This window comes from Marmota marmota, unplaced genomic scaffold (assembly GCF_001458135.2).
Source record: "Marmota marmota marmota unplaced genomic scaffold, marMar, whole genome shotgun sequence".
NCBI classification, from domain to species: Eukaryota; Metazoa; Chordata; class Mammalia; order Rodentia; family Sciuridae; genus Marmota; species Marmota marmota.
In genome coordinates, this window is record NW_026000222.1 from 5,353,905 (window position 1) to 5,373,191 (window position 19,287).

General features: G+C 38.0%; 1 protein-coding gene across 1 annotated transcript in view; it reads right to left on the reverse strand.

The window, feature by feature from the left end:
- Positions 1–5,466, reverse strand: part of Cdh13 (cadherin 13) — a 1,261,125-nt gene extending 1,255,659 nt beyond the window's left edge. The window contains exon 1 of the mRNA XM_048792348.1: positions 5,448–5,466. Coding sequence (XP_048648305.1) covers positions 5,448–5,451 — 4 coding nt within the window. The 5' untranslated portion in view covers positions 5,452–5,466. The remainder of the gene's footprint in view (positions 1–5,447) is intronic.
- Between the last annotated feature and the right edge of the window lie 13,821 nt (positions 5,467–19,287).

Below are 19,287 nucleotides of genomic sequence, written 5' to 3' on the forward strand. Positions count from 1 at the left end.
CTTGGCTTCATGCAAAATGTTAACTCTGATCCAGATAAAAAGAAAGAAAATAAGAAATTTGATTGAGTCCCTGCCCTTCTAAAAAAGAAAGCATTTATTATTGTTACCATCACCATTACTACTATGTGATTGACACTATACTAGGCTCTTACATTATTGCAAATACTCACAACAAACCAAAAAGATAGAAATTATTGTCTTCTTCATTTTCAGATAAGCAAATTGGAGTTTAAATAGCTTGGGGAGTTTAAAAAACTTGCCTAATATTAGGCAGTGGGTACACAATGAAGCTGGAATTAAAATCAAAGATATGTCTCACAGCAAAGTACAACCCTATTTTACAATACTATAATAACACAAAAATATGAGAAGCCTACTTAAATTTGCAGCTGACAGAAAAACCAGTACATTAGAAAGATTTTTCAAGAATGTGACAGAATTGAATGGAAAGTCAGAATTCAAAAACATAGGTAGAAAAGTAAGATCTGGAGCTGGGGTCATAGCTCAGTGGTAGAGCGCTTGCCTGGAATGTGTGAGGCACTTGGTTCGATTCTCAGCACCACATATAAATAAATAAAGGTCCAAAAACAACTTAAAAAAATTTTAATGAAGAAATTTTAAGAATCAAGGGCACAGGTATGTTGTGGAGGGAAACAATCATTTATCTAAAATAGACTAAAAGCTACCAACAACCTCAATGTGAACTAATGGTACGATGTGATCAAGTGAACTAAAACAACTAAACTGCATCATCAGATTTTTAAAGGGGAGGATGTTCCAGTTTCATTCTGCAACTAGTCCAGGAAAACTAAAGGCAGAGTGATGAAAATCTTGTTGTGAATGAAAGGATTAAAATGTTTGTTAGCCTTGGCCTGGGAGAGAAAAGACTCAGAAGAGTAAGATGTTCCCCTGCATCTCTGAAGGGCTGTCACCACAAAACAGGAAGACATTCTCTGCTGCTACTGATGAGGAAGGCTATGGGAAACAGGCTTTGCCAGAGATGTGAAGCTCACTAATAACTAGCTGCCTCCAGAGCCATAAGCTCCCAATCTCTCTGAGAGACATTCCAGCAGAGGCTATGTAACAACCTGGCCCAAATGTTATCTACCCAAAGCAAATCAGGTTGACTATATGTCTTTTTCAGTTCAACTTTCTTCTGTATATGGTGATCTTACTTTCTGAACTCCAAACCAAAACCTGTGATTCTATAAGACTTATGTGTTGCTTCTGGCTTTGAAAGCCAGTCTAGCATTTGTATGAGATGTCAATTATTGAAATATTGGGGAAAATACATGAAATTGGAGCTCTCCTAGAGAAAAGAAAATGTAAAATCATGCTCGAGCGGACATCCATCTCTCTTTGAATACTCATGTTTCAACCCAGTGGGTAAGAAACTCTCAGTAAGAGTTCACCAGTTTTTTTCTGGCATGGCAAGTTTTCTTGAACTTTTCCTCCAAAAGCTGAGTGCCAAAAATATAATTACCTATTTCAGTTCATTTTGATTTAGAAAATAAAGCAGTCCCTGGAAAAGCTTCTTGGAGCATAATCAAGAATTTCAGGTCCTCCTACAGGAGCTATGCCAACCCCTCCCTCCCCATACTGCTTCTGCCTCTGTGCACCCAGTGATGCTCTGTCCATGCAATTGATCAAGATCCCAAACTATCCTGTCCCTCCTGCCTGAACCAGAGTTCCTGCCCACCACTTCTCACTTTGAGCCCTTGTACAAAAAGGTAGGTGGGACAAAGACTGATCCGTGGCCAAATCTGGACTCTCTTAATGCCCACAAGGAACCGATCAGACTGATTAAGATATTGTAATTCCAGATATGATGCATTGGGCTGGTATCAGCTGTTCCCTATTAGACACAATGTTCTTTTCAATAGACTACTTTGTTTCACACTGACAGTCATTTTTCACCCTGCATGGCAGAATTTCAAAGCCAAGAATCCTGTATTACATAGTAAACAAACAAAATTAGACCCAAAATTGCCTTTTTTGATTTTGATATATTAATCAACTCTTCAGGAAAGGTTCTAAACATTTTCAATTACATCAAAAACAAGTTGGAAATATTTCCAACTTAAAAAAAAAAACCAGTCTTAGTTAAAGGTTTGTTTTCTATTCTACTGATACTCTATATTACATATTTGCAACTATTTCTGTTTTAGGACAGATTGATTAATAGTATCAGTTCTAAAATCTCAACATGTCCAAAGGGGAAAAGAAGTATTTTCATCTGTGATCTTCATTAACCAAGAAAGAACTATCTATTTGGGTGTGCCTGCTTCTTCCTTTAGCTGCTGAAACCTTGGGTCCTTGGAGATCTCTGAGACCAAGAGGCTCATGGCTACTGTTCAGGCTGCCATTTAGTGTTCACTGGGAGTTCTCTAGAGACAAAGGCCTAAGAATGGATCAGATGAGCCAAGGAGAAAGAGAACTCTTGACACCCCAAACCCCAAGCTCCCTTCTATACACATTTCTTGCCTGGGCAGAAAAACTGGCATTTGAACTAAAAAATTAAAATAGGCTAGGAGATAAAACAGGAAGCTGTATATGATCCACAAGGGATGAACAAAAGAAAATATATACTGGACAATTATGTGCTTAATAGATTAGATGATGACCAGCTAAGGAGCTTAAATCATGTCTATTGTTACCTCCTTTGAGCAGTGGAAATCACAGGAAGAATGCTACCAAGACAACTGAAATGTTCACACATCCTGCACTAAACATATTCCTTAAGAAAAGAGCTTAAGACTGTTCCTGCTGCTAATTGCTACAGGTTTTTGTAACCTTGAAAGAACTGTCTTATCTACTAGTTTAAACTAGTGAGTTATCAGGATTTATAGAATCCCTGCAGTTTGCAGGGTTTATCATGTATTAGAATGCAAAAGAATTAAAATATTGGCCTCTTTGCTCAAAAGGGATTACTGTATGTGGTAGAAACTGGACAAAAAAACTTACAAAACATATAATAATACTATGTGAAAACCAATGTGATCTCTCATATAATTAGATGGGGCTATATATGTCACTTCACTGGAATTTCACCCCCCTTACTAAAATGAAACAGAATAAAATGCTTTCAGCTCTTGAAGATCTCCTTCAAGAGATGAAAGCATTTTATTCCTTTGGAAGGACAGAGGGTGCTGGGGTTTGGAAGTGGTTTTAGTGTGTTCTCAAGGGTCCATGTGTTGGGAGCTTGGTCCCCAGTATGGTGCTGAAAGGTGGTGGGACCCTTAAGAGGTGGAGCCTAGTGGAAAGTGCTTAAGTCACAGGGGGCAGTTATCACTTTACAGTTAGTGGGACCCCTGAACTCTCTTCAGAGGGAGATGTCATAAGAGCAAGCCAATCCTTGAATCATGCTGGCTTACTGTTTGTCAATGAGATCTCTCCCACATGTCATCCTTCCATCATGATTCCATCAGCCCTGAGGACCTCACCAGAGCAGAGCTGATGCTGGTGTCCTGCCCTTGAATCAACAGCACCATGAGCTGAATGAACCTCTTGTCTTGAAAAAATTAACCAATGGACTAAAAGGAGTTGGCTGATTATGCCCAGCTCTGCCCTATGATTACACACACACAAACACACACACACACACACACACACACAATTTTCTTGACTCCTTAACACAAAAAAATATAGACTAAAATTTTCAAAAAAAAAAAAACTTTAGTATTTCACTTTATGCAAGATGCATAAAAGTGGTTAAGTTTATAGACTCCAACATGGTAGCTACATAAACCTCATGGCCCCCACAAAAATTCACATTCTTATTCCCCAAAGAAACTCGTGAGTCAACACCTATGTGAGGCTGTGGGCTTTCTGAATGCCAATAAAGACAGAATCTTTGAACCTGTTCTAGGATTTCCCAAATGAAGTGCACCTCTCCTCTCTAGCATAAACTGCACTTTAATTCTTTTTTATAATGATGGGAGGAAATTTCACAATGCCAGAGAAAGATTCATAAAAAGACTCACATACTTCTTATTATTTATCAGATGCAAGGCTAAACAATATCTCAGTATTATTTATACTGCTCCCAGTATTCTGTCTAAAGGTAGGGATTTTTAATCATCCAAGGCTGGCAGTATTCAATTAGGGAGTAAAGCAGAGAGTGAATAGGAGTTATGCCCTCCAGGAGAGTTCTGTAGAGACTGAGCTAAAGGAGAGTCCCCCAGCAAGTAGACCAAGAGCCCTGGGAAAGGTTTTACCTTTATATGAGTAGAAAGCCCAAAGTGACATCCAGTCACAGCTTTGTTTTGTCTTAAATGACAGACATACCTGGGGAAAAGTGCTGGCAAGCAGGTGTTCTAAACCAACAGCTGTAAGCTGGTAAATCTTAGCTTTATGTAGATATTTCCTATTTCCTTCCTCAATGTAGACATACAGAGATATGTCTGCCAGCAAGGACATAGGGGTTTTGTTCTCAAATTGATAAAAATGATCATGGTCTATTAGTCTGTTTATTACCAAGGGAAGTAGTGGCCACATGGTAATATCAAGGGTTGAGTTCCACTGTGGGAACCATCCTAAAGGTCCCTATTAATAGCCCCAACTGTTCAGTTCACCTCATTTGCTTTGTCTGGATGACTGATAGAAATGCCTGACACCTGGTGTTACCCTTAATGAGACCCATCCCCTATACTCACAATTTGATCCTAGTAACACTGGAGATGAACCTCTTGATGAAACTTTTATTCTGTAAGTAACTCAGCATTCAATGAGTTTCTCACAGAATAAAAGGGGACACTATCTGTCAGTAACTGTACATGGAAAAGACATGTAAAGGGATGGCAGCCATGGGAAAGTAACTTATTCAGAAGTGAAATTAATTGAGGAAATTTTTCTAAAGGTAATGAGACTTCCCTATAGACTAGATAATAATCCAACTGCACTTATTTTTAAAGACTCCTATAAATTGTAACCCTGGTGATTTGCATCAACCTATTAACATCAATGTCTAGTAATTATCCAGAAGAAAAATTTAATATATGTTAAATATATGTCAAGTTAACTTTTTGTTTCATTTAACACAACAGCAATCTCAATTCACATATGTTCAGTCTTGTTAATCTACAGCTGCTATTACATGATTCTGTGCTCACAACTTTAAAAAGAAGTGGAAAGTTAACTTTAAGACATCTAAATTAAGCATGTCTGTTAGGATGACATCAACTCAAAAGGAGAAGGTTGTGCTAAGGCACCCAAAGGTCGGCATCATTCCTCGCACTGACCCATGTTATTCCCTATTCAGACTGACCTCTTTGGTTGCACTATGCCCCCAAATGATGATATCCAAAAAGCTTAAGAGATGAACAAGATACTGTAACAAGAAGGAATTCCCTGGGATTAGTGATTCCATAATTTAATTTATGGATTGAACCAACATGCTAACCCAAGAATAAGGAAACAACACTGGTTACATAAGTTTAAATACTTACACATATTGATAGAGTGGTGATTGGCAAGTGAAACTATGAGAGATGAGGCTATGCCTGGTCCTACTGGGCAACTGAGTTCCAACTTCATCTCCTCCTGGCAACTATAATCGAAGAATACAAAGAAAGCTGAATTATGGTTAAACAATTTTACATCATATCAGTTAGCATATTTTCTGTTGAAAATAGGTAAAGACCAGCTAAAAATGGCTTAAATCGTGACTTTTATTATATCACAAAACAAGAAATCCAGAGGTCAAGTGTCCCCAAGACAAGCTCTCTTGCTAATTCACCATCTTTCCATCTTTCCCCTCTGCCAGCATAAGTGAACTACTTGTCCTCTGAGGCTGGCTCTCTACCAGGTGCTAAGATGGTCTCTGTATTCAAAGAATCACATGAAGGTGACAGTAGTGGCAGAGGTGTTTTCTTCCCAGCATAAATCTTACATGGAAGCCCCCCAAAACCAAAGGCTTGTTGGCCCAAACTGTATCACAAACTTGTGTCTAAATCAACCAGCGGAAAGGTAGTAGTGAAAATGTCTAGTTAGATTATTCAAAATTCACCTCCTCAGGAAAAAAAGCTACAATTGCTGGTGGGGCTGCAAATTTGTTCAACCACTATGGAAGGCAGAATGGAGATTCCTCAGAAACTTGGAATGGAACCACCATTTGATCCAGTTATCCCACTCCTTGGCATACACCCAAAGGATTTGAAATCAGAATACTATAGTGATGTGGCCACATCAATGTTTACAGCAGCACAATTCAAAATAGCTAAGCTATGGAACCAACCTAGGTGTCCTTAAATAGATGAATTGATCAAGAAATGTGGTTGGTCTGGGGATGTGGCTCAAGCAGTGACGCGCTTGCCTGGCTTGCGCGGGGCACTGGGTTTAATCCTCAGCACCACATAAAAATAAAGATGTTGTATCCACCAAAAACTAAAAAATAAATATTAAAAAATTCTCTCTCTCTCTCTCCCTCAAAAAAAAATGTGGTATATATATTCACAATGGAATATTACTCAGCCATAAAGAAAAATGAAATTATAGCATTTTCCAGTAAATGGATGGAATTGGAAACTATCATGCTAAGTGAAATAAGACAATCCCAAAAGGCCAAATGTTCTCTCTAATATGTGGATGCTAACATACAATAAGGCAGGGAGGAAGAATAGAAGTTCATTGGATTAGACAAAGGGAAATGAAGGGAAGATAGAGAGGATGGGAATAGGAAACACACTGGAATGAATCAGACATACCTTTCCTACATTCACATGTGAATACATGACCAGTGTAACTCCATAGCATGTTCAACTGCAAGAATGGGATGTTAACTAGAATAAGTTATACTCCATGTATGTATGTCAAAATATACTCTATTGTCATGTATATCTAAAAAGAACAAAATTTTAAACTGATACAAAAAAAAAAGATCCACCTCCTCTCAAGGCTGAGGGAAATCCCACCTTCCCCTAAAGCACATAAGAAAACAGTTCTAGCAAAAAACTCGAGTGGTGAGAATGACAGTGGAGTAGACAGCCTAAAGTGTCTATCACATACACCTAATAAGAATAGAACGAGCTCAGCTCACTACACCATGGCTCATTCATAGAGCTGATGCTGGCAGCTTGTCATGTGCCTAATATTAGCCATTGTTGTTAGAGCAGTGTGTCTATATAGAAACCTGGGAAGCTATGAATCTCTCTTTAAAAGTCACTAAGTGATTATAATACATGCACAAATCATTGCTAAATCCATATAGTCTACACGAATCCAGAATAGATATTTTCTCTTTTATTGAAAAATCAAGGGTTCCTTTACTGGAAATTCAAGTTCCAATGACCTTCCAGTAACAGTTTCACCTTCCAGATGTGCATTTGTGATAAGTTTATATTAACTGGGCTCGATTTATCTAATGAGATACTAAAGTGGTCAATTGTTTATACAAATTGGAAATTGTGGCTATATTAAAAAGTAGAGTATTATAATATCACCAAAATACATTCAGACATACATTGTTTTATTTTTCTAGATTCTTTATGTATTACATGGCCATCTCTGATTTGGAAAATAGATAAAATGATGCTTGTTAAATGTGTGTACTTTTCTAATAAGAAATAATGCAATTGACATACTTTACTATGTTTAAAGGATGTCAGGAGAAATAATGTGGTACCCTATAAAAATCAAAACGAGGAAAGAGATATGAATTATAATTCCAAAAGCATGTATACTGAGTACTCATTATATACCAGGCTCTGGGCTGTTTCACGTGTAATCTTTGTGTTTAATCCTTCCAATAACCCTGTAAACTATGCACCCATTTTCAGATATGGAAATTAATGCACAGAGAAAGGATATAACTTACACTAGGCTGTCCAGTTGATAAGTGGAAGGGGCAGGATTCCAACCTATGACTTCATATCCAAAGCATTTAACCAAGATGCAAGTGCTCCAGTTGCTTAAATTTGTTGGGGCCTCAGTTTCCTAGTGAGTTAAATAAAGAATATGAGTAGAGATATTTAAGAATATTTCTAATCCTAACACTTAAAATGAAAGCTATGTCCTTATAGACATCCTCCTCTGCCAAATGGTATATATTACGATGACATTTATCACACAACTAAAATCAATATCTAGACTTTCTGGTAACAACTACAAGGTGATCCAGGAGACAAAAGAACTAATAGCCAACCATGGCATGTAAGTCCCAGGAAAAATACATCTCCTTGGAGGAATAAAGCTACAGTTCAGGGGCTGGGGTTGTGGCTCAGTGGTAGAGCACTCGCCTAGCACGTGTGAGGGACTGGGTTCGATCCTCAGCACCCCATAAAAAAATAAATGAATAAAATAAAGATATTGTGTCCATCTACAACTAAAAAAAAAAGCCAAATTTCATTAGAACTAAACTCACAAGGTACTCAGGACACTGATTGATGTGAAGCACATTTAGAGGGCAGGCAAGGAACTGACTTTCCTTTAGCATGGCTCCTAAAATAGCTAGAGATCCTTCAGAGCATTCTGCAGTGTTTCTTGACAATAGGCAATGAAAAATTCTTCCCCTTTCTGAGTAGTCTCTTCTCTACCTGGACTTCCTAAAGTTAGAATTGAACTATTTTAAACTAGCTCACCAAAGATACTTATGACTGTTTATGAGATTTCTCAAAATACCCTCTTTGTGGTATCCAAACACAGAGGCACAGAGAAGCTATATTCAACTTTAGAAAAATTAATATTAATGTTAAATTTCTCTAAGCACTGTGAATTAACTGCCCACTAATGTAGCCTACCATTCAGTTTATCTAAAGGATGAAATTTTAAATCTAAAGGACCAAACTTTGCCATTTACTTGAAGAATTTAAGCAGGAATGGGCAGTACAGTCTCTCTCTGAGGTCTGTGCAGTAGTTCATACTTGCTGTACTTTTCCACTGTGTGTAAAGAGGGACATCAAGTGGTCTGAGTTCTGGAAACTCTGGCTTGTCACGGGTATTTTCCACATGCAGCTCCAACAACCCCCATGAAATGGCATAGAAGAAACATCTTTAGTAATTGCTAGAATACTGTCAGCAAATTTCTGATCAGGATAAATTTTCCAAAAAAATTGCATATCACAGTATATGTATGTGGGTACATTGTTTTATAGATTCATTTGCTTTCCCAATCACATTTTTCTTATATTAGATAATAAAGATAATTTGTTATTTCTGAATTAAAAAAAATGACAAAAAGGCCAAAGACTTATGGGTGCTAAGGTCTAGTTGTGAAAAAAAAAATTGTTACAGTTTGCGAGGCCTCATCTATAACAAAAATTTTTTAAAACAGAGCAGCTTGTTTACATCTATGATTTGGAAAGTATTCAAGTAAAAGCACTGGGTTCTTCTATTCCCATATACTTAAAATCTCTTTGTCCTACATTTATGGATAGATAAATTAAGAAGAGCTTTATCACATTTCCACCAAGGAAAAAAGGTTAGGCAGCTGGAGAATAATACAGAAAGCCACTAATGACAAGAACCATCTGCCTGTCATTTAAATGTTTCCTAAATTAGAAAAAAACATGAAATTATTTTGAGGTTGCTTCTCCCTTTATTCTTTCAGTTAGATTCTATGGCACAGGACAAAAAGGAAGGAATTACTGCTCTGTTTCTCCTGAACCACTGAGTTGATAGTAAAATGAACAGTCGAAGCTAACATGGAAATCCAACAAGAGCCATACAAGTATGAGCTAACAAAACTTGTTCTATACTAGTGAGACCCGCAAAAACCCAGGGAAGCAGAATGATCAATGAGATGAAGAGCACAAGAGTAGGTGGGTCTCCCAGCTCAGGACCCAGTCAAGGTCAGCTTCTTCCAACCTCTGGCAAGTTACTCAGCTGCTCTGGATCATAGTTCTTAATCTGTAAAATGGGAATCATCAGACTGGACATGCCTATCAAAGCGCCTGGCATATAGCAGCACTCTGCACATTAGCTACTTCTCCGACTTACCCAGAAAGATCACCCAGCAGAGGGAAAGACCATCCTGACCTGAGAGTACCTCTCATTTCACATATTAATAAAATTTAGTTAGCTTCTTCCTTCTATGAGTTATCTTTTGAAAACTTAGTTCAAAAAGCAATATATATATTTAAGATAAAAAAATACTGAAGAACAGACTACAAGTAAGAGTCCTTTCCTACACCCAGTGCCAACAACTATAATCATTCTTACTTTGAAAATGACCACTGTTCTCTGTTTGAGGTATATACGTCTAATGTTTTTACATGTTGTTTAAAAGAATTTTTTAAATGGACATTGAAGCATGTTACAAAGTTGCTTTTTTAATTAACCTATCCTTAATATCTTTCAGGATATGGTAATATGTGTAAATTCATGCTGTTGACAAATTTAATATTAAATTTTAAATGGTAAGAAGATAAATAGGTGATAAAAAATAAATTGTTAAATATTTTCTCAACATTGCTTAAGGGTGATCATAGCATTGTGATTGTCTTAAGTTCTAACCTTTTAGAGATATGTACTGAAATGTTTATAGATAAATTATATGCTGCTTATTAATACCTTCAAATTGGAAGAGGGATAGAGAGAAGGAAACTTTGAGGGACATAAATAAAACAAGATTGGCCATGAATTGTTAATTAAGCTGGTTGATGAGTATATAGGGATTAGATTATTCTCCTTTTGTACTTTTGGATATTTTTTAAATTTTCCATAATAAATTTTTTTTGAAACCTTTCTTTCTTGCCTCACAATTTATCTACTAAATGCCAACAGCCATACTTATAAATCACAAAATTAATCCCTGATTAGATGATAATTTAATCAACAAGACTAATCATCCCTAACATCCATCCCCTAAGCAACACAAACAAAAGACAACTTAGCTTTCCTATAGTTTTGATGATGCCATAAAAATTCAAATACAATAATCAGCCCAGAGAAGCAATGTTCGCAAATATTAAGGGAGTTATTTATTGGCAAGTATAAATTATACACTACCATAATTACTGCTTTTTCAAATTACTGAAGAAGTGTTTTCCTTTTTCTCATATACTGAAATTATTGTAGCTGGATAAAAAAAAGGAAAAAAAGTTCCTTAGGCTATACACAGTCAAGAAATGCTTATCCAAAGTACATGTATGAAGACTCGAATTGAGGGTCAACATACTTTATGTACAAACAGAGGTATGAAAAATTGTGGTATATATGTGTAATAAGAATTGTAATGCAAAAAAAAGTACATGTAAAAAAAATAAATGCTAAAGACAATGTTGAGTATTCTGTTCATCCATACAGACAAATATAATCTGGAGTGTGAGTACCAAAACTTTGCCATGCTAAAGCAAAGAGAAAGTCTTTTTTACATGACTGGATTAATTTCTTGAGTCTGTAATCTGTGTTTTGCTCTATACATACTTCAACAGTTCCAAGAAGGTGACCTGGCCCTTGATATCTCTTGCCCCTGGAGCAGTGAAGGAGGTCAATAGTGCACAGAGAGGAAATTGTCTGAATTCTACAGTTCTTCCTGATGTTTGTAAAAGCCTATACTCACAGAAGAGCTATGTCTCTGCAACCTGGAGACAGATGGAAGAGACAAGCACTTTCCAGGGAAACAAAAGAGAAAAAGAAGTTTTTTTCAGTATTGGGAAAAGGTCCAAGTTCAGAAGGTCCAGTGAGACCTGGAATCTGGAAAGACCAGGGAATGTCCAGGCAATGCACCCAGAGATAATGGAAGCTAATCCCCCAGGTTCAAAATTCTTGAATACCAAACATGGACTGGAAGCACAGGATGGCAGAATTTGACATGGTCCAGATGGACATTGGGTATCTCTGTACCATCCAGTGAGAGGCAATGATCAGTGAGACCAGAGGGAACTTCACCCATGCTTTCGCATCTCTTGAGATTCTGAACCTTTGTACAATGTTTGGGACAGGAAAGCACTAATAAATGTTTAGATTTAATTTCTGCTAACCCAAAGGTATGAAGAGAACTTACATGTGGGTTTCAGTGGATTTAAGGGAAACAAAGATGTGCAATAGTTTTTACAGATTTGGATTTATGGTAACTAAATCACATAGACTACTCCATTAAAAATCAACCATGCCAATAAAAGTGGCTATAAAAACAACCTGCTGCCATGCTGCAATTACCATCCTTCACATTTGCACAGCCTTGTGCATTTGGTAAGGTGTTTCTACATATGTTATCTTATTTGAAACTCACAGAAAAAGAGGATTCAGTGGCTCTCAAGCTGCTGAGATTAGACAAGCAGGATTGAAATGGCTTAATGGAAGAGGGACATCTGGTCACTAGGCATGTCCTCTCCCTCTCTCTATGCCCCCACCCCCATTCTCTCCCTCCCCTTTTGTTAGAAAGAAGAGGAAATTTTTATTCAACAATTAATTTTAAAACATCTGTGCAAAGTTGTCATTTGTAAGATGGATCTCACAGAACCTACTGCTTAGGATGAGTTCACTTCTTAAGGGGTTCAATTTAGGTTGTCACCCAATTGTGGTAGAAAGCCATACCACTCTTCACTAAACACGAAACACAAGAATCAAACATTTATGGACGTATCTGAAGAGGAAAAGAGTCTTAATACTTTGCAATGTTTTCTTATAAAAAAAAAACATAGCTTTCTTAAAACCATCCAACAGAAAAGAAAAAACTTTTAAAATATTATTCTTTTAACAGAAACTTTTAAAACCAAGAGATTTAATGGAAGTTACCTTCAAGGAATGGTAGTTGAGGAATTGAAGCAGGTGAGATTTTCATTTTTCTACTTTGTACATTTTTATTGTACATTTTTTATCTTTTTATTGATTACAATGCAATTCATTACTTCTGTAACATACTGTAATTTGAAAAACTACTCTTTTTAAATCAAAGGAACCTGATATGTAATCAAGAGTCTTTTTCCCCTTTATCACAAAACATCATTGCCAGCTAACAAAATAGCTACAAACATATAGCTGTCTTCTAATACTTTACAGGGCTTCAAAAAGAGTACTTTGATTTCTTTCTTTGAATTATTCACTTTTGTCATGAAAACCTTAGTTTGTCCATGCCCTATAAGCCAGGAATTCCCAGCTACAGTGTGAATCCCAGTGAGATAAAGTAGACACAGGCAAACTCAGGATGAGCATCAGAATTAGAATTTCTCTCTCAATTATGCCATCCAGTGAGTATGCAGGATTGAATGCTCTTGCCTTTGAATTTTCAAGCATGCTCTCAGCATACAGGTAGTAATCAAGGAGAGCAGTTTTTTGTTTCTATTTTAAAGTTAAATGAAAAAAATTCTCAAAAGTCAAAAGTAGTTTTATGTCTGTAAAACTTACTACAAATAATAAAATAATAAAACAACTACAAACATAAGTGTCTTTATTTTAAAAAAAAAAAAGGACATTGTTTTTGCAAAAGTGAGATTAAATTTCTTAGAGTGGTCAAGAGACGTGATGATAGGTGAAGGCCACCATCCTGGACTGGCTCAGGTCTCAGCAGCCTCCCTTTCAACTACTGAATTTACTTCTATAACCTCCTCTCTCCTTTTCTGGTAGTAATAACTCATCCTAGGTAAGACTGTTCTCCCTAGTCCTCTGATGTAAAACCTGTCTTTTGTTCCTTTTTATGAGAAAACACACATATTTCCCTTCTTCTTAGGGAAGATAAAAATCCATCTTAGATGTGGGTTGATAACTCCCATTGTAGTATGTTTCCCTAACCCCTCAGGCCCACAATCCTTTTCTTTCTGAGATCCTCCTTCATCTTTCCCAAATGTCTTCCAGGTTTAGACCTGATAACTTCATTTGCATGAATTGGAGATATTTTTTAATTTTTTCTCTTCATAATTCCCATAGCAACTGGCTTATTCAGAAACTTCCTCACAATGTCCAAAGATATCATCTCTCTTTTAAGTGAACAGAACATTCTGAATAGAATTAGTACAGGAAAGTAAGCTGGTTTCATTACCGCATCCTTAGACTTTTTTCTTTTATAAAATGAAACTTTAAAAAAAAAAAAACTGTCAACTCAGCTGGATAGAATTTGTTGGGTACTCTGAGGCTTATAAGTAATTAAAGGATGTGTATAATTCTAAAAGATGCTGTCTCACCCATTTTTCAATAAGTATTAAGTATATTAATAACTACATTAGATACTTAATATACTTAACTACTAAACATATTTTAAAAAATCTTCCTGTGAAAGTATAAACGTAAGTATAAACTCAGCATTGGCTCCTGCATTTGCCATCATGTTAGATAACAATAAAAAGTGGGTGTCATGAACACCAAAACCATAAAACAACCCTGTCTTTGTTTTCAGTTGATGTAAGAGGAAGATGAAATTTGAATTGGGCCCTGAGAGGCAGGTAGGATTTGAAAAATTGAAAACATTACCCTAGGCATCTTTCTAGAAAGATGTATTTATGTGGAGGGTAACCTGGAATGTTTGGAAGAATGGTGAGAAGATCAGTTCAGCTAGAGGAGGTAAATTGAGACATATAAGATAGTGCTAAAAAGCAGGGAGATAAGGCTAAAAGGCAAGTGAAGTCCTGACCATCAGGTCTCGACCTGGGTTTGGATTTTATCTCACAAGTCTGTTTTCTGCAGACTTGTTGTCTATACTATGGGCAGCATCCAAACTCCTTTCCATATGACTAGTTAGAATAGGAAATTAGTCTAAAAGAAATTTGGAAGTATAATCTAAAATTAACCTCTGAAATGGCTTGAGAATCAGAATATATTCCTGTTTCAGTCTTATTTTTCTTCCCTCCATTTCCCTACTCCACTTTCAGCCAGAGTAATTTTAAAAATGGCAGTTCTCTTGTGGAATTTTAAAATGGCATCACTCACCCATTCACAGCAATTCAACAGCTTCACAGAGACCTTCAGGAAAGTCCTCCCACCCCAATGCCTGGACTTTAGGTGCTGGCCCTGGCCCGACTCTGCAGACTTGTTGTCTACACTATGGGCAGCATCCAAACTCCTTTCCATATGACTGAAACCTCCTTCACTCCTACCCCCCTTTGCCCTCTTTTGTCAGGCAAACTCATAACTCATCTTGAGGTTTTCACTTAGATGTCACTTCCCCAAACAAGGCTCACAAAACTCCTCAAATCCAGATTAAGTTTCCTGCCACTCTTATTTCTCTTGACAGTTCTTAGGAACATATCCTTGGCTGTGACACATCCTCAGGGGATATGTCTGCAGCGCCTACCAAAGGGCCAGGAACAAAAGAGATGCCCAAAAATATCTGTTCCGATGAAAAAGGCAGAAAGCAGAAAGGAGTGTACAGAAGTCAGACAGACATAAAATGGCACAAACTTGAGGATGATGAGGGGCACAGTAAAGAAAGAAAGGAAATGTTAACAAAACTGAATTCTGACTGAGTTAACACAATTCTCTCTATAAAATAATTAGAAGGTCCATCTAGATGAGCAATTACCAAGTCCTGGTTGATCATTAGAATCATCCAGGGAATCAGGAGTGTTCTTTCTTTTTGATGTGCTTTAATTTCCACTGGTCATTGGGGCATAACAACCAATTGATGTTTAGGAGTTACTTTCCCAAATATCCTGTGAGACCATTCCTAGCACCAGTGTCCTGATTTGACCAAGATACGTATGAACAAGAAATTGACAGATTCTGATAAATCACTTATTGTAAGAGCAGAAGGAACATATTAAACTACTTAGATTTCTAGACTAGTTAGCCTGAAGTCACAATTTGCAAGTGTCAGGCTTGCAAGTGCTTTCTAAAGAATGAAATACAGAATCAGGAAGAGGAAGCACATTCTATGAAAAAAAGACAGATTTGACTTTGAACATGAGTTTCCTGACACTCAAATATTTAATTCTTTGTCCTCTGGAGCTGTCTCAACAGAACTCTCCTCCTTCCTACCCTTGGCATTGCTGCATGGCCTATCATAGCAACTATCCCTTCTTTGAGGATTGGCACCCAATCTCTCTTAAAAATTATCCTCCCTATCATGTCCAATTTTGCTGAGATTGCAATTCAGGTCTATCCTAAATTAAAACAAAAGGAGATTCTTTGATTTTAAAAAGTTTAGTCCAGTGTCCTAAGAGCAGAGAAATCAGTGTTTTTCATCCATTCTTACAGAAGTATTAGGTTCATTTCTGCTCCCTACATCCCAGGCTGTCCCAGCTTCCGTCTTTGTTCTCAAGGCTTCTCATCAATTCTATGAACTACCAGTATACTTCTAATAAATCCTTGTTTTGTTGAACAAGTCATTTTGGAATCTGGTACTTGCAAATACATAAATGAACAAAATCTAATAATATAGCAGCTTTGTCTCATTGCATAAGAGTTCCTTCCTCTGCTCACAGCAGACTCTTCTACTCTAGTTTCTGCACTGGGATGGCACACATGGCCAATGCAGTTCTTAAATCAGTGCTGTCAAAAAAAAAAAAAAAAAGAAAGAAAGAAAGAAAAGGAAAACAGAAGAAACGCAAGCCACGCATATAATTTAAAATTTTCTAGCAGCCATTTTAAAAAGTGAACAGAAACAGATGAAATTAATTTTAACACTGTTTTATTTAAACCAAAATATCCAAACTATTATTTCAATATGTAATCACTATGAAAATACACTGAGAAATTTTACTTTTTTCAGCCTAAGTTTTTGAAATGTGGTAATGTTATTTACACTCAGTATACATCTCAAGTCAGATGCTAAATTTTCAAAGGTTAAAGTGAAATGTAGTCCTTCCAAAACAATAAAGCTATGAATACAGAAAACTATTTTATATTTTAAACTTAAATTAGCTAAAAATATTCAGTTCCTCAGCTGACTAGCCACATTTCAAGTGCTATGTGGCTATATGTGACCAGGTCTATTCTATTGTGTAGCTACATGGAACCCTCTCTTGACTGGAATTGGAGGCTCTCAAGCACTTCCAACAAATTCCACTATGAAATGACTTAGAACTGTGAGGAGACCTATCCAAAATATTTCTTACTCCAAAACAATGTTTCCTTTGCTGTGTAACTACAACAGGCTAACACATTATTGAGTGTGACAACTATCCTCTGTGTTCTATAATTCAGTAGCATGGGGAGATCAAGGAGTTATCTTCCCTGTCAGGGAGTTTAATTCAAAGTTAAAATTACACTATTACTCTTAAATCACTTTTCGTTTATTACATTTTAAAAGGTAGAAAGAGACTTTGGGGATTCACTTTCAGTATTTTCATAGTGAAATAAAAATATAGAATTCTGAGTGGCAAGTTGAAGAATTTGACCTTTATCTAACTGACAACAGCAGATGTTGTAAATTTTGGAGTCAAGGAGTGACATGATAACATCAGTGTCTCAGGAAAACAAATCAAAATCCAGTATTCAAATAGACTGACAGGGAAGGCGTGGTGCATCCTTAGCTGGCTGTACATGTGCTCTTGTATACGCCAGGAATGCTGTTTTCCTCTTCTTAAGCCAGCAAAACACGTGCTCATCCTTCAAAATCTGGCTCACAGTCACCTCCTGGTTTCCTGGATACAGATGACAAACTGAGCTCCTTCTTCCACCTGTGCTCCCACAGCACTTCCTTCAAAATCCTATCAGGAGCCAAATTAAGATGGCAAAACAGTGGTTGAAAGAGGTTGAAGGGTTACTCTATAATAGGTACAGAGTTTCAGTTTTACAAGATGTAGAGTTCAGTGAATGGATGGTATCATCACAGCACATGAATGGGAACAACTAGATTATTCCAGCCAGCTAACTCCTCCTTTCCAATCTCAGCTTAAAGTTCACACCATTTAGGAGACTTCTTTTCCAGGCCAAAATGGTTTAGGTACCTTTGTCATACCATCTCATGAACTTCATGCTTTTCTCCTAACTGTAATCTATAGCTAATTATGTGGTGTATTAGTTTACTAGGATCACCATAACAAAATTCTACAGACTGGGTGCCTTTTATCGATTTTCTCACAGTTAAGACCAAGGTGTTGATAGGTCTGGCTTCTCCTAATCTCTCTCTCCTTGGCTTGAAGAAGGCCTTTCCTTTATTCACACATTCCTCTGGCATCTGGGTGTTTAAATTTTCTCTTCTTATAAGGACACTGGGGCCAGGGATGTAGCTCATTGGTAGGGCACTTGCCTAGCATGCATAAGGCCCTGGGTTTGAACCTATCAAAGATACCAGTCAATTGGGTTAGGATCCACCATTCGCACCTCATTTAAACTTAATCACTTTTTTAAAGGCCGTTATCTCCAAATACAGTCACATTCTGAGGTACTGGGGGCTAGGACTTCACTGTATGAATTTTGGGAGGCCACTCTTCAGCCTACATGTTAACCTCTATGGTACTCAACTGGCAAACTCCATGAAAAGAGGGGCTTTATCTAATTCTCATTTCACAGCCTTTACAGTCACCACACCCTCTAGTATACCTAGAGTACACTACCTTCAAGTCTTCATAAAGCAGCAACATCAGCACTAATATCTGACAAGGGCCATTCTGGACCATGTTATCTAAAGTAACCCTAAAAGTCTCTCCTGCATCATTATTTTCTTTCCACCATGGCACTCACCACCTACTGTCAGCTTCCGCAAAGGGCGGTCATGCCTTTTGACACACTGCTGTGTACTCCAGGGTCTCACTCATATTTATGCATAAATGAGTTTCTGTAACCACTTAGCACATTTTAATGCCTTTATTTACACCCCTGAGAAAATCTGCAGGGCTTTTAAAATCCCCAATGCTTTCTGGATCTCAGCTTTAACACTCATCCGGCAGGTTCCTTACCCTGTCGGGTCCTAACCCAGGACAGCAGTACCTTCCTCAGAGTTGGACAAGGTACGGAAGGCACCCAGCTCAAAAGAGTGGTGTAACGAGGCTGCTATCGGCTGAAATGCCGGTGTCCTCCCAAGCGTGGGACCTGCGGCTGCTGAGGAAGCCCTGAGGGGGACACAGGGCACTCAGTGGGCGATAAGGTCACCCTCCTCTCCTTGCTCTTCCTACCCCTTGGGGTGGAGCAACCCCGGGCTCTCAGCTCTGGGCGCCTGTCCCTGCCTACGGCGTTTGGGGGAGGGATGGTTTGGGCACAGCTTTGGAGCCCAGGGCTGAAGGGCGTTCTGCAGCCAGCTGCCTAGGCTCACGCCGCCCTGCTCCCAGTGGCCGGCGGTGCAGTGACAACCGCCTCATGGGGCCATCGGGGACTCAAACGGAGCTACTGCACCGGGACGGCGGGGATTCGGGGGACTCGCCACAGCGGCCTCGCCAGCGGCTGGGTGGGGAGGCGCGGAGGGAGGAGTCCCCCGGGGCCCGGCCGAGGTGGCCCTCCTCTTGGTGGGCGGCCCGCGCCGGCAAGCTGCAGTCTTCC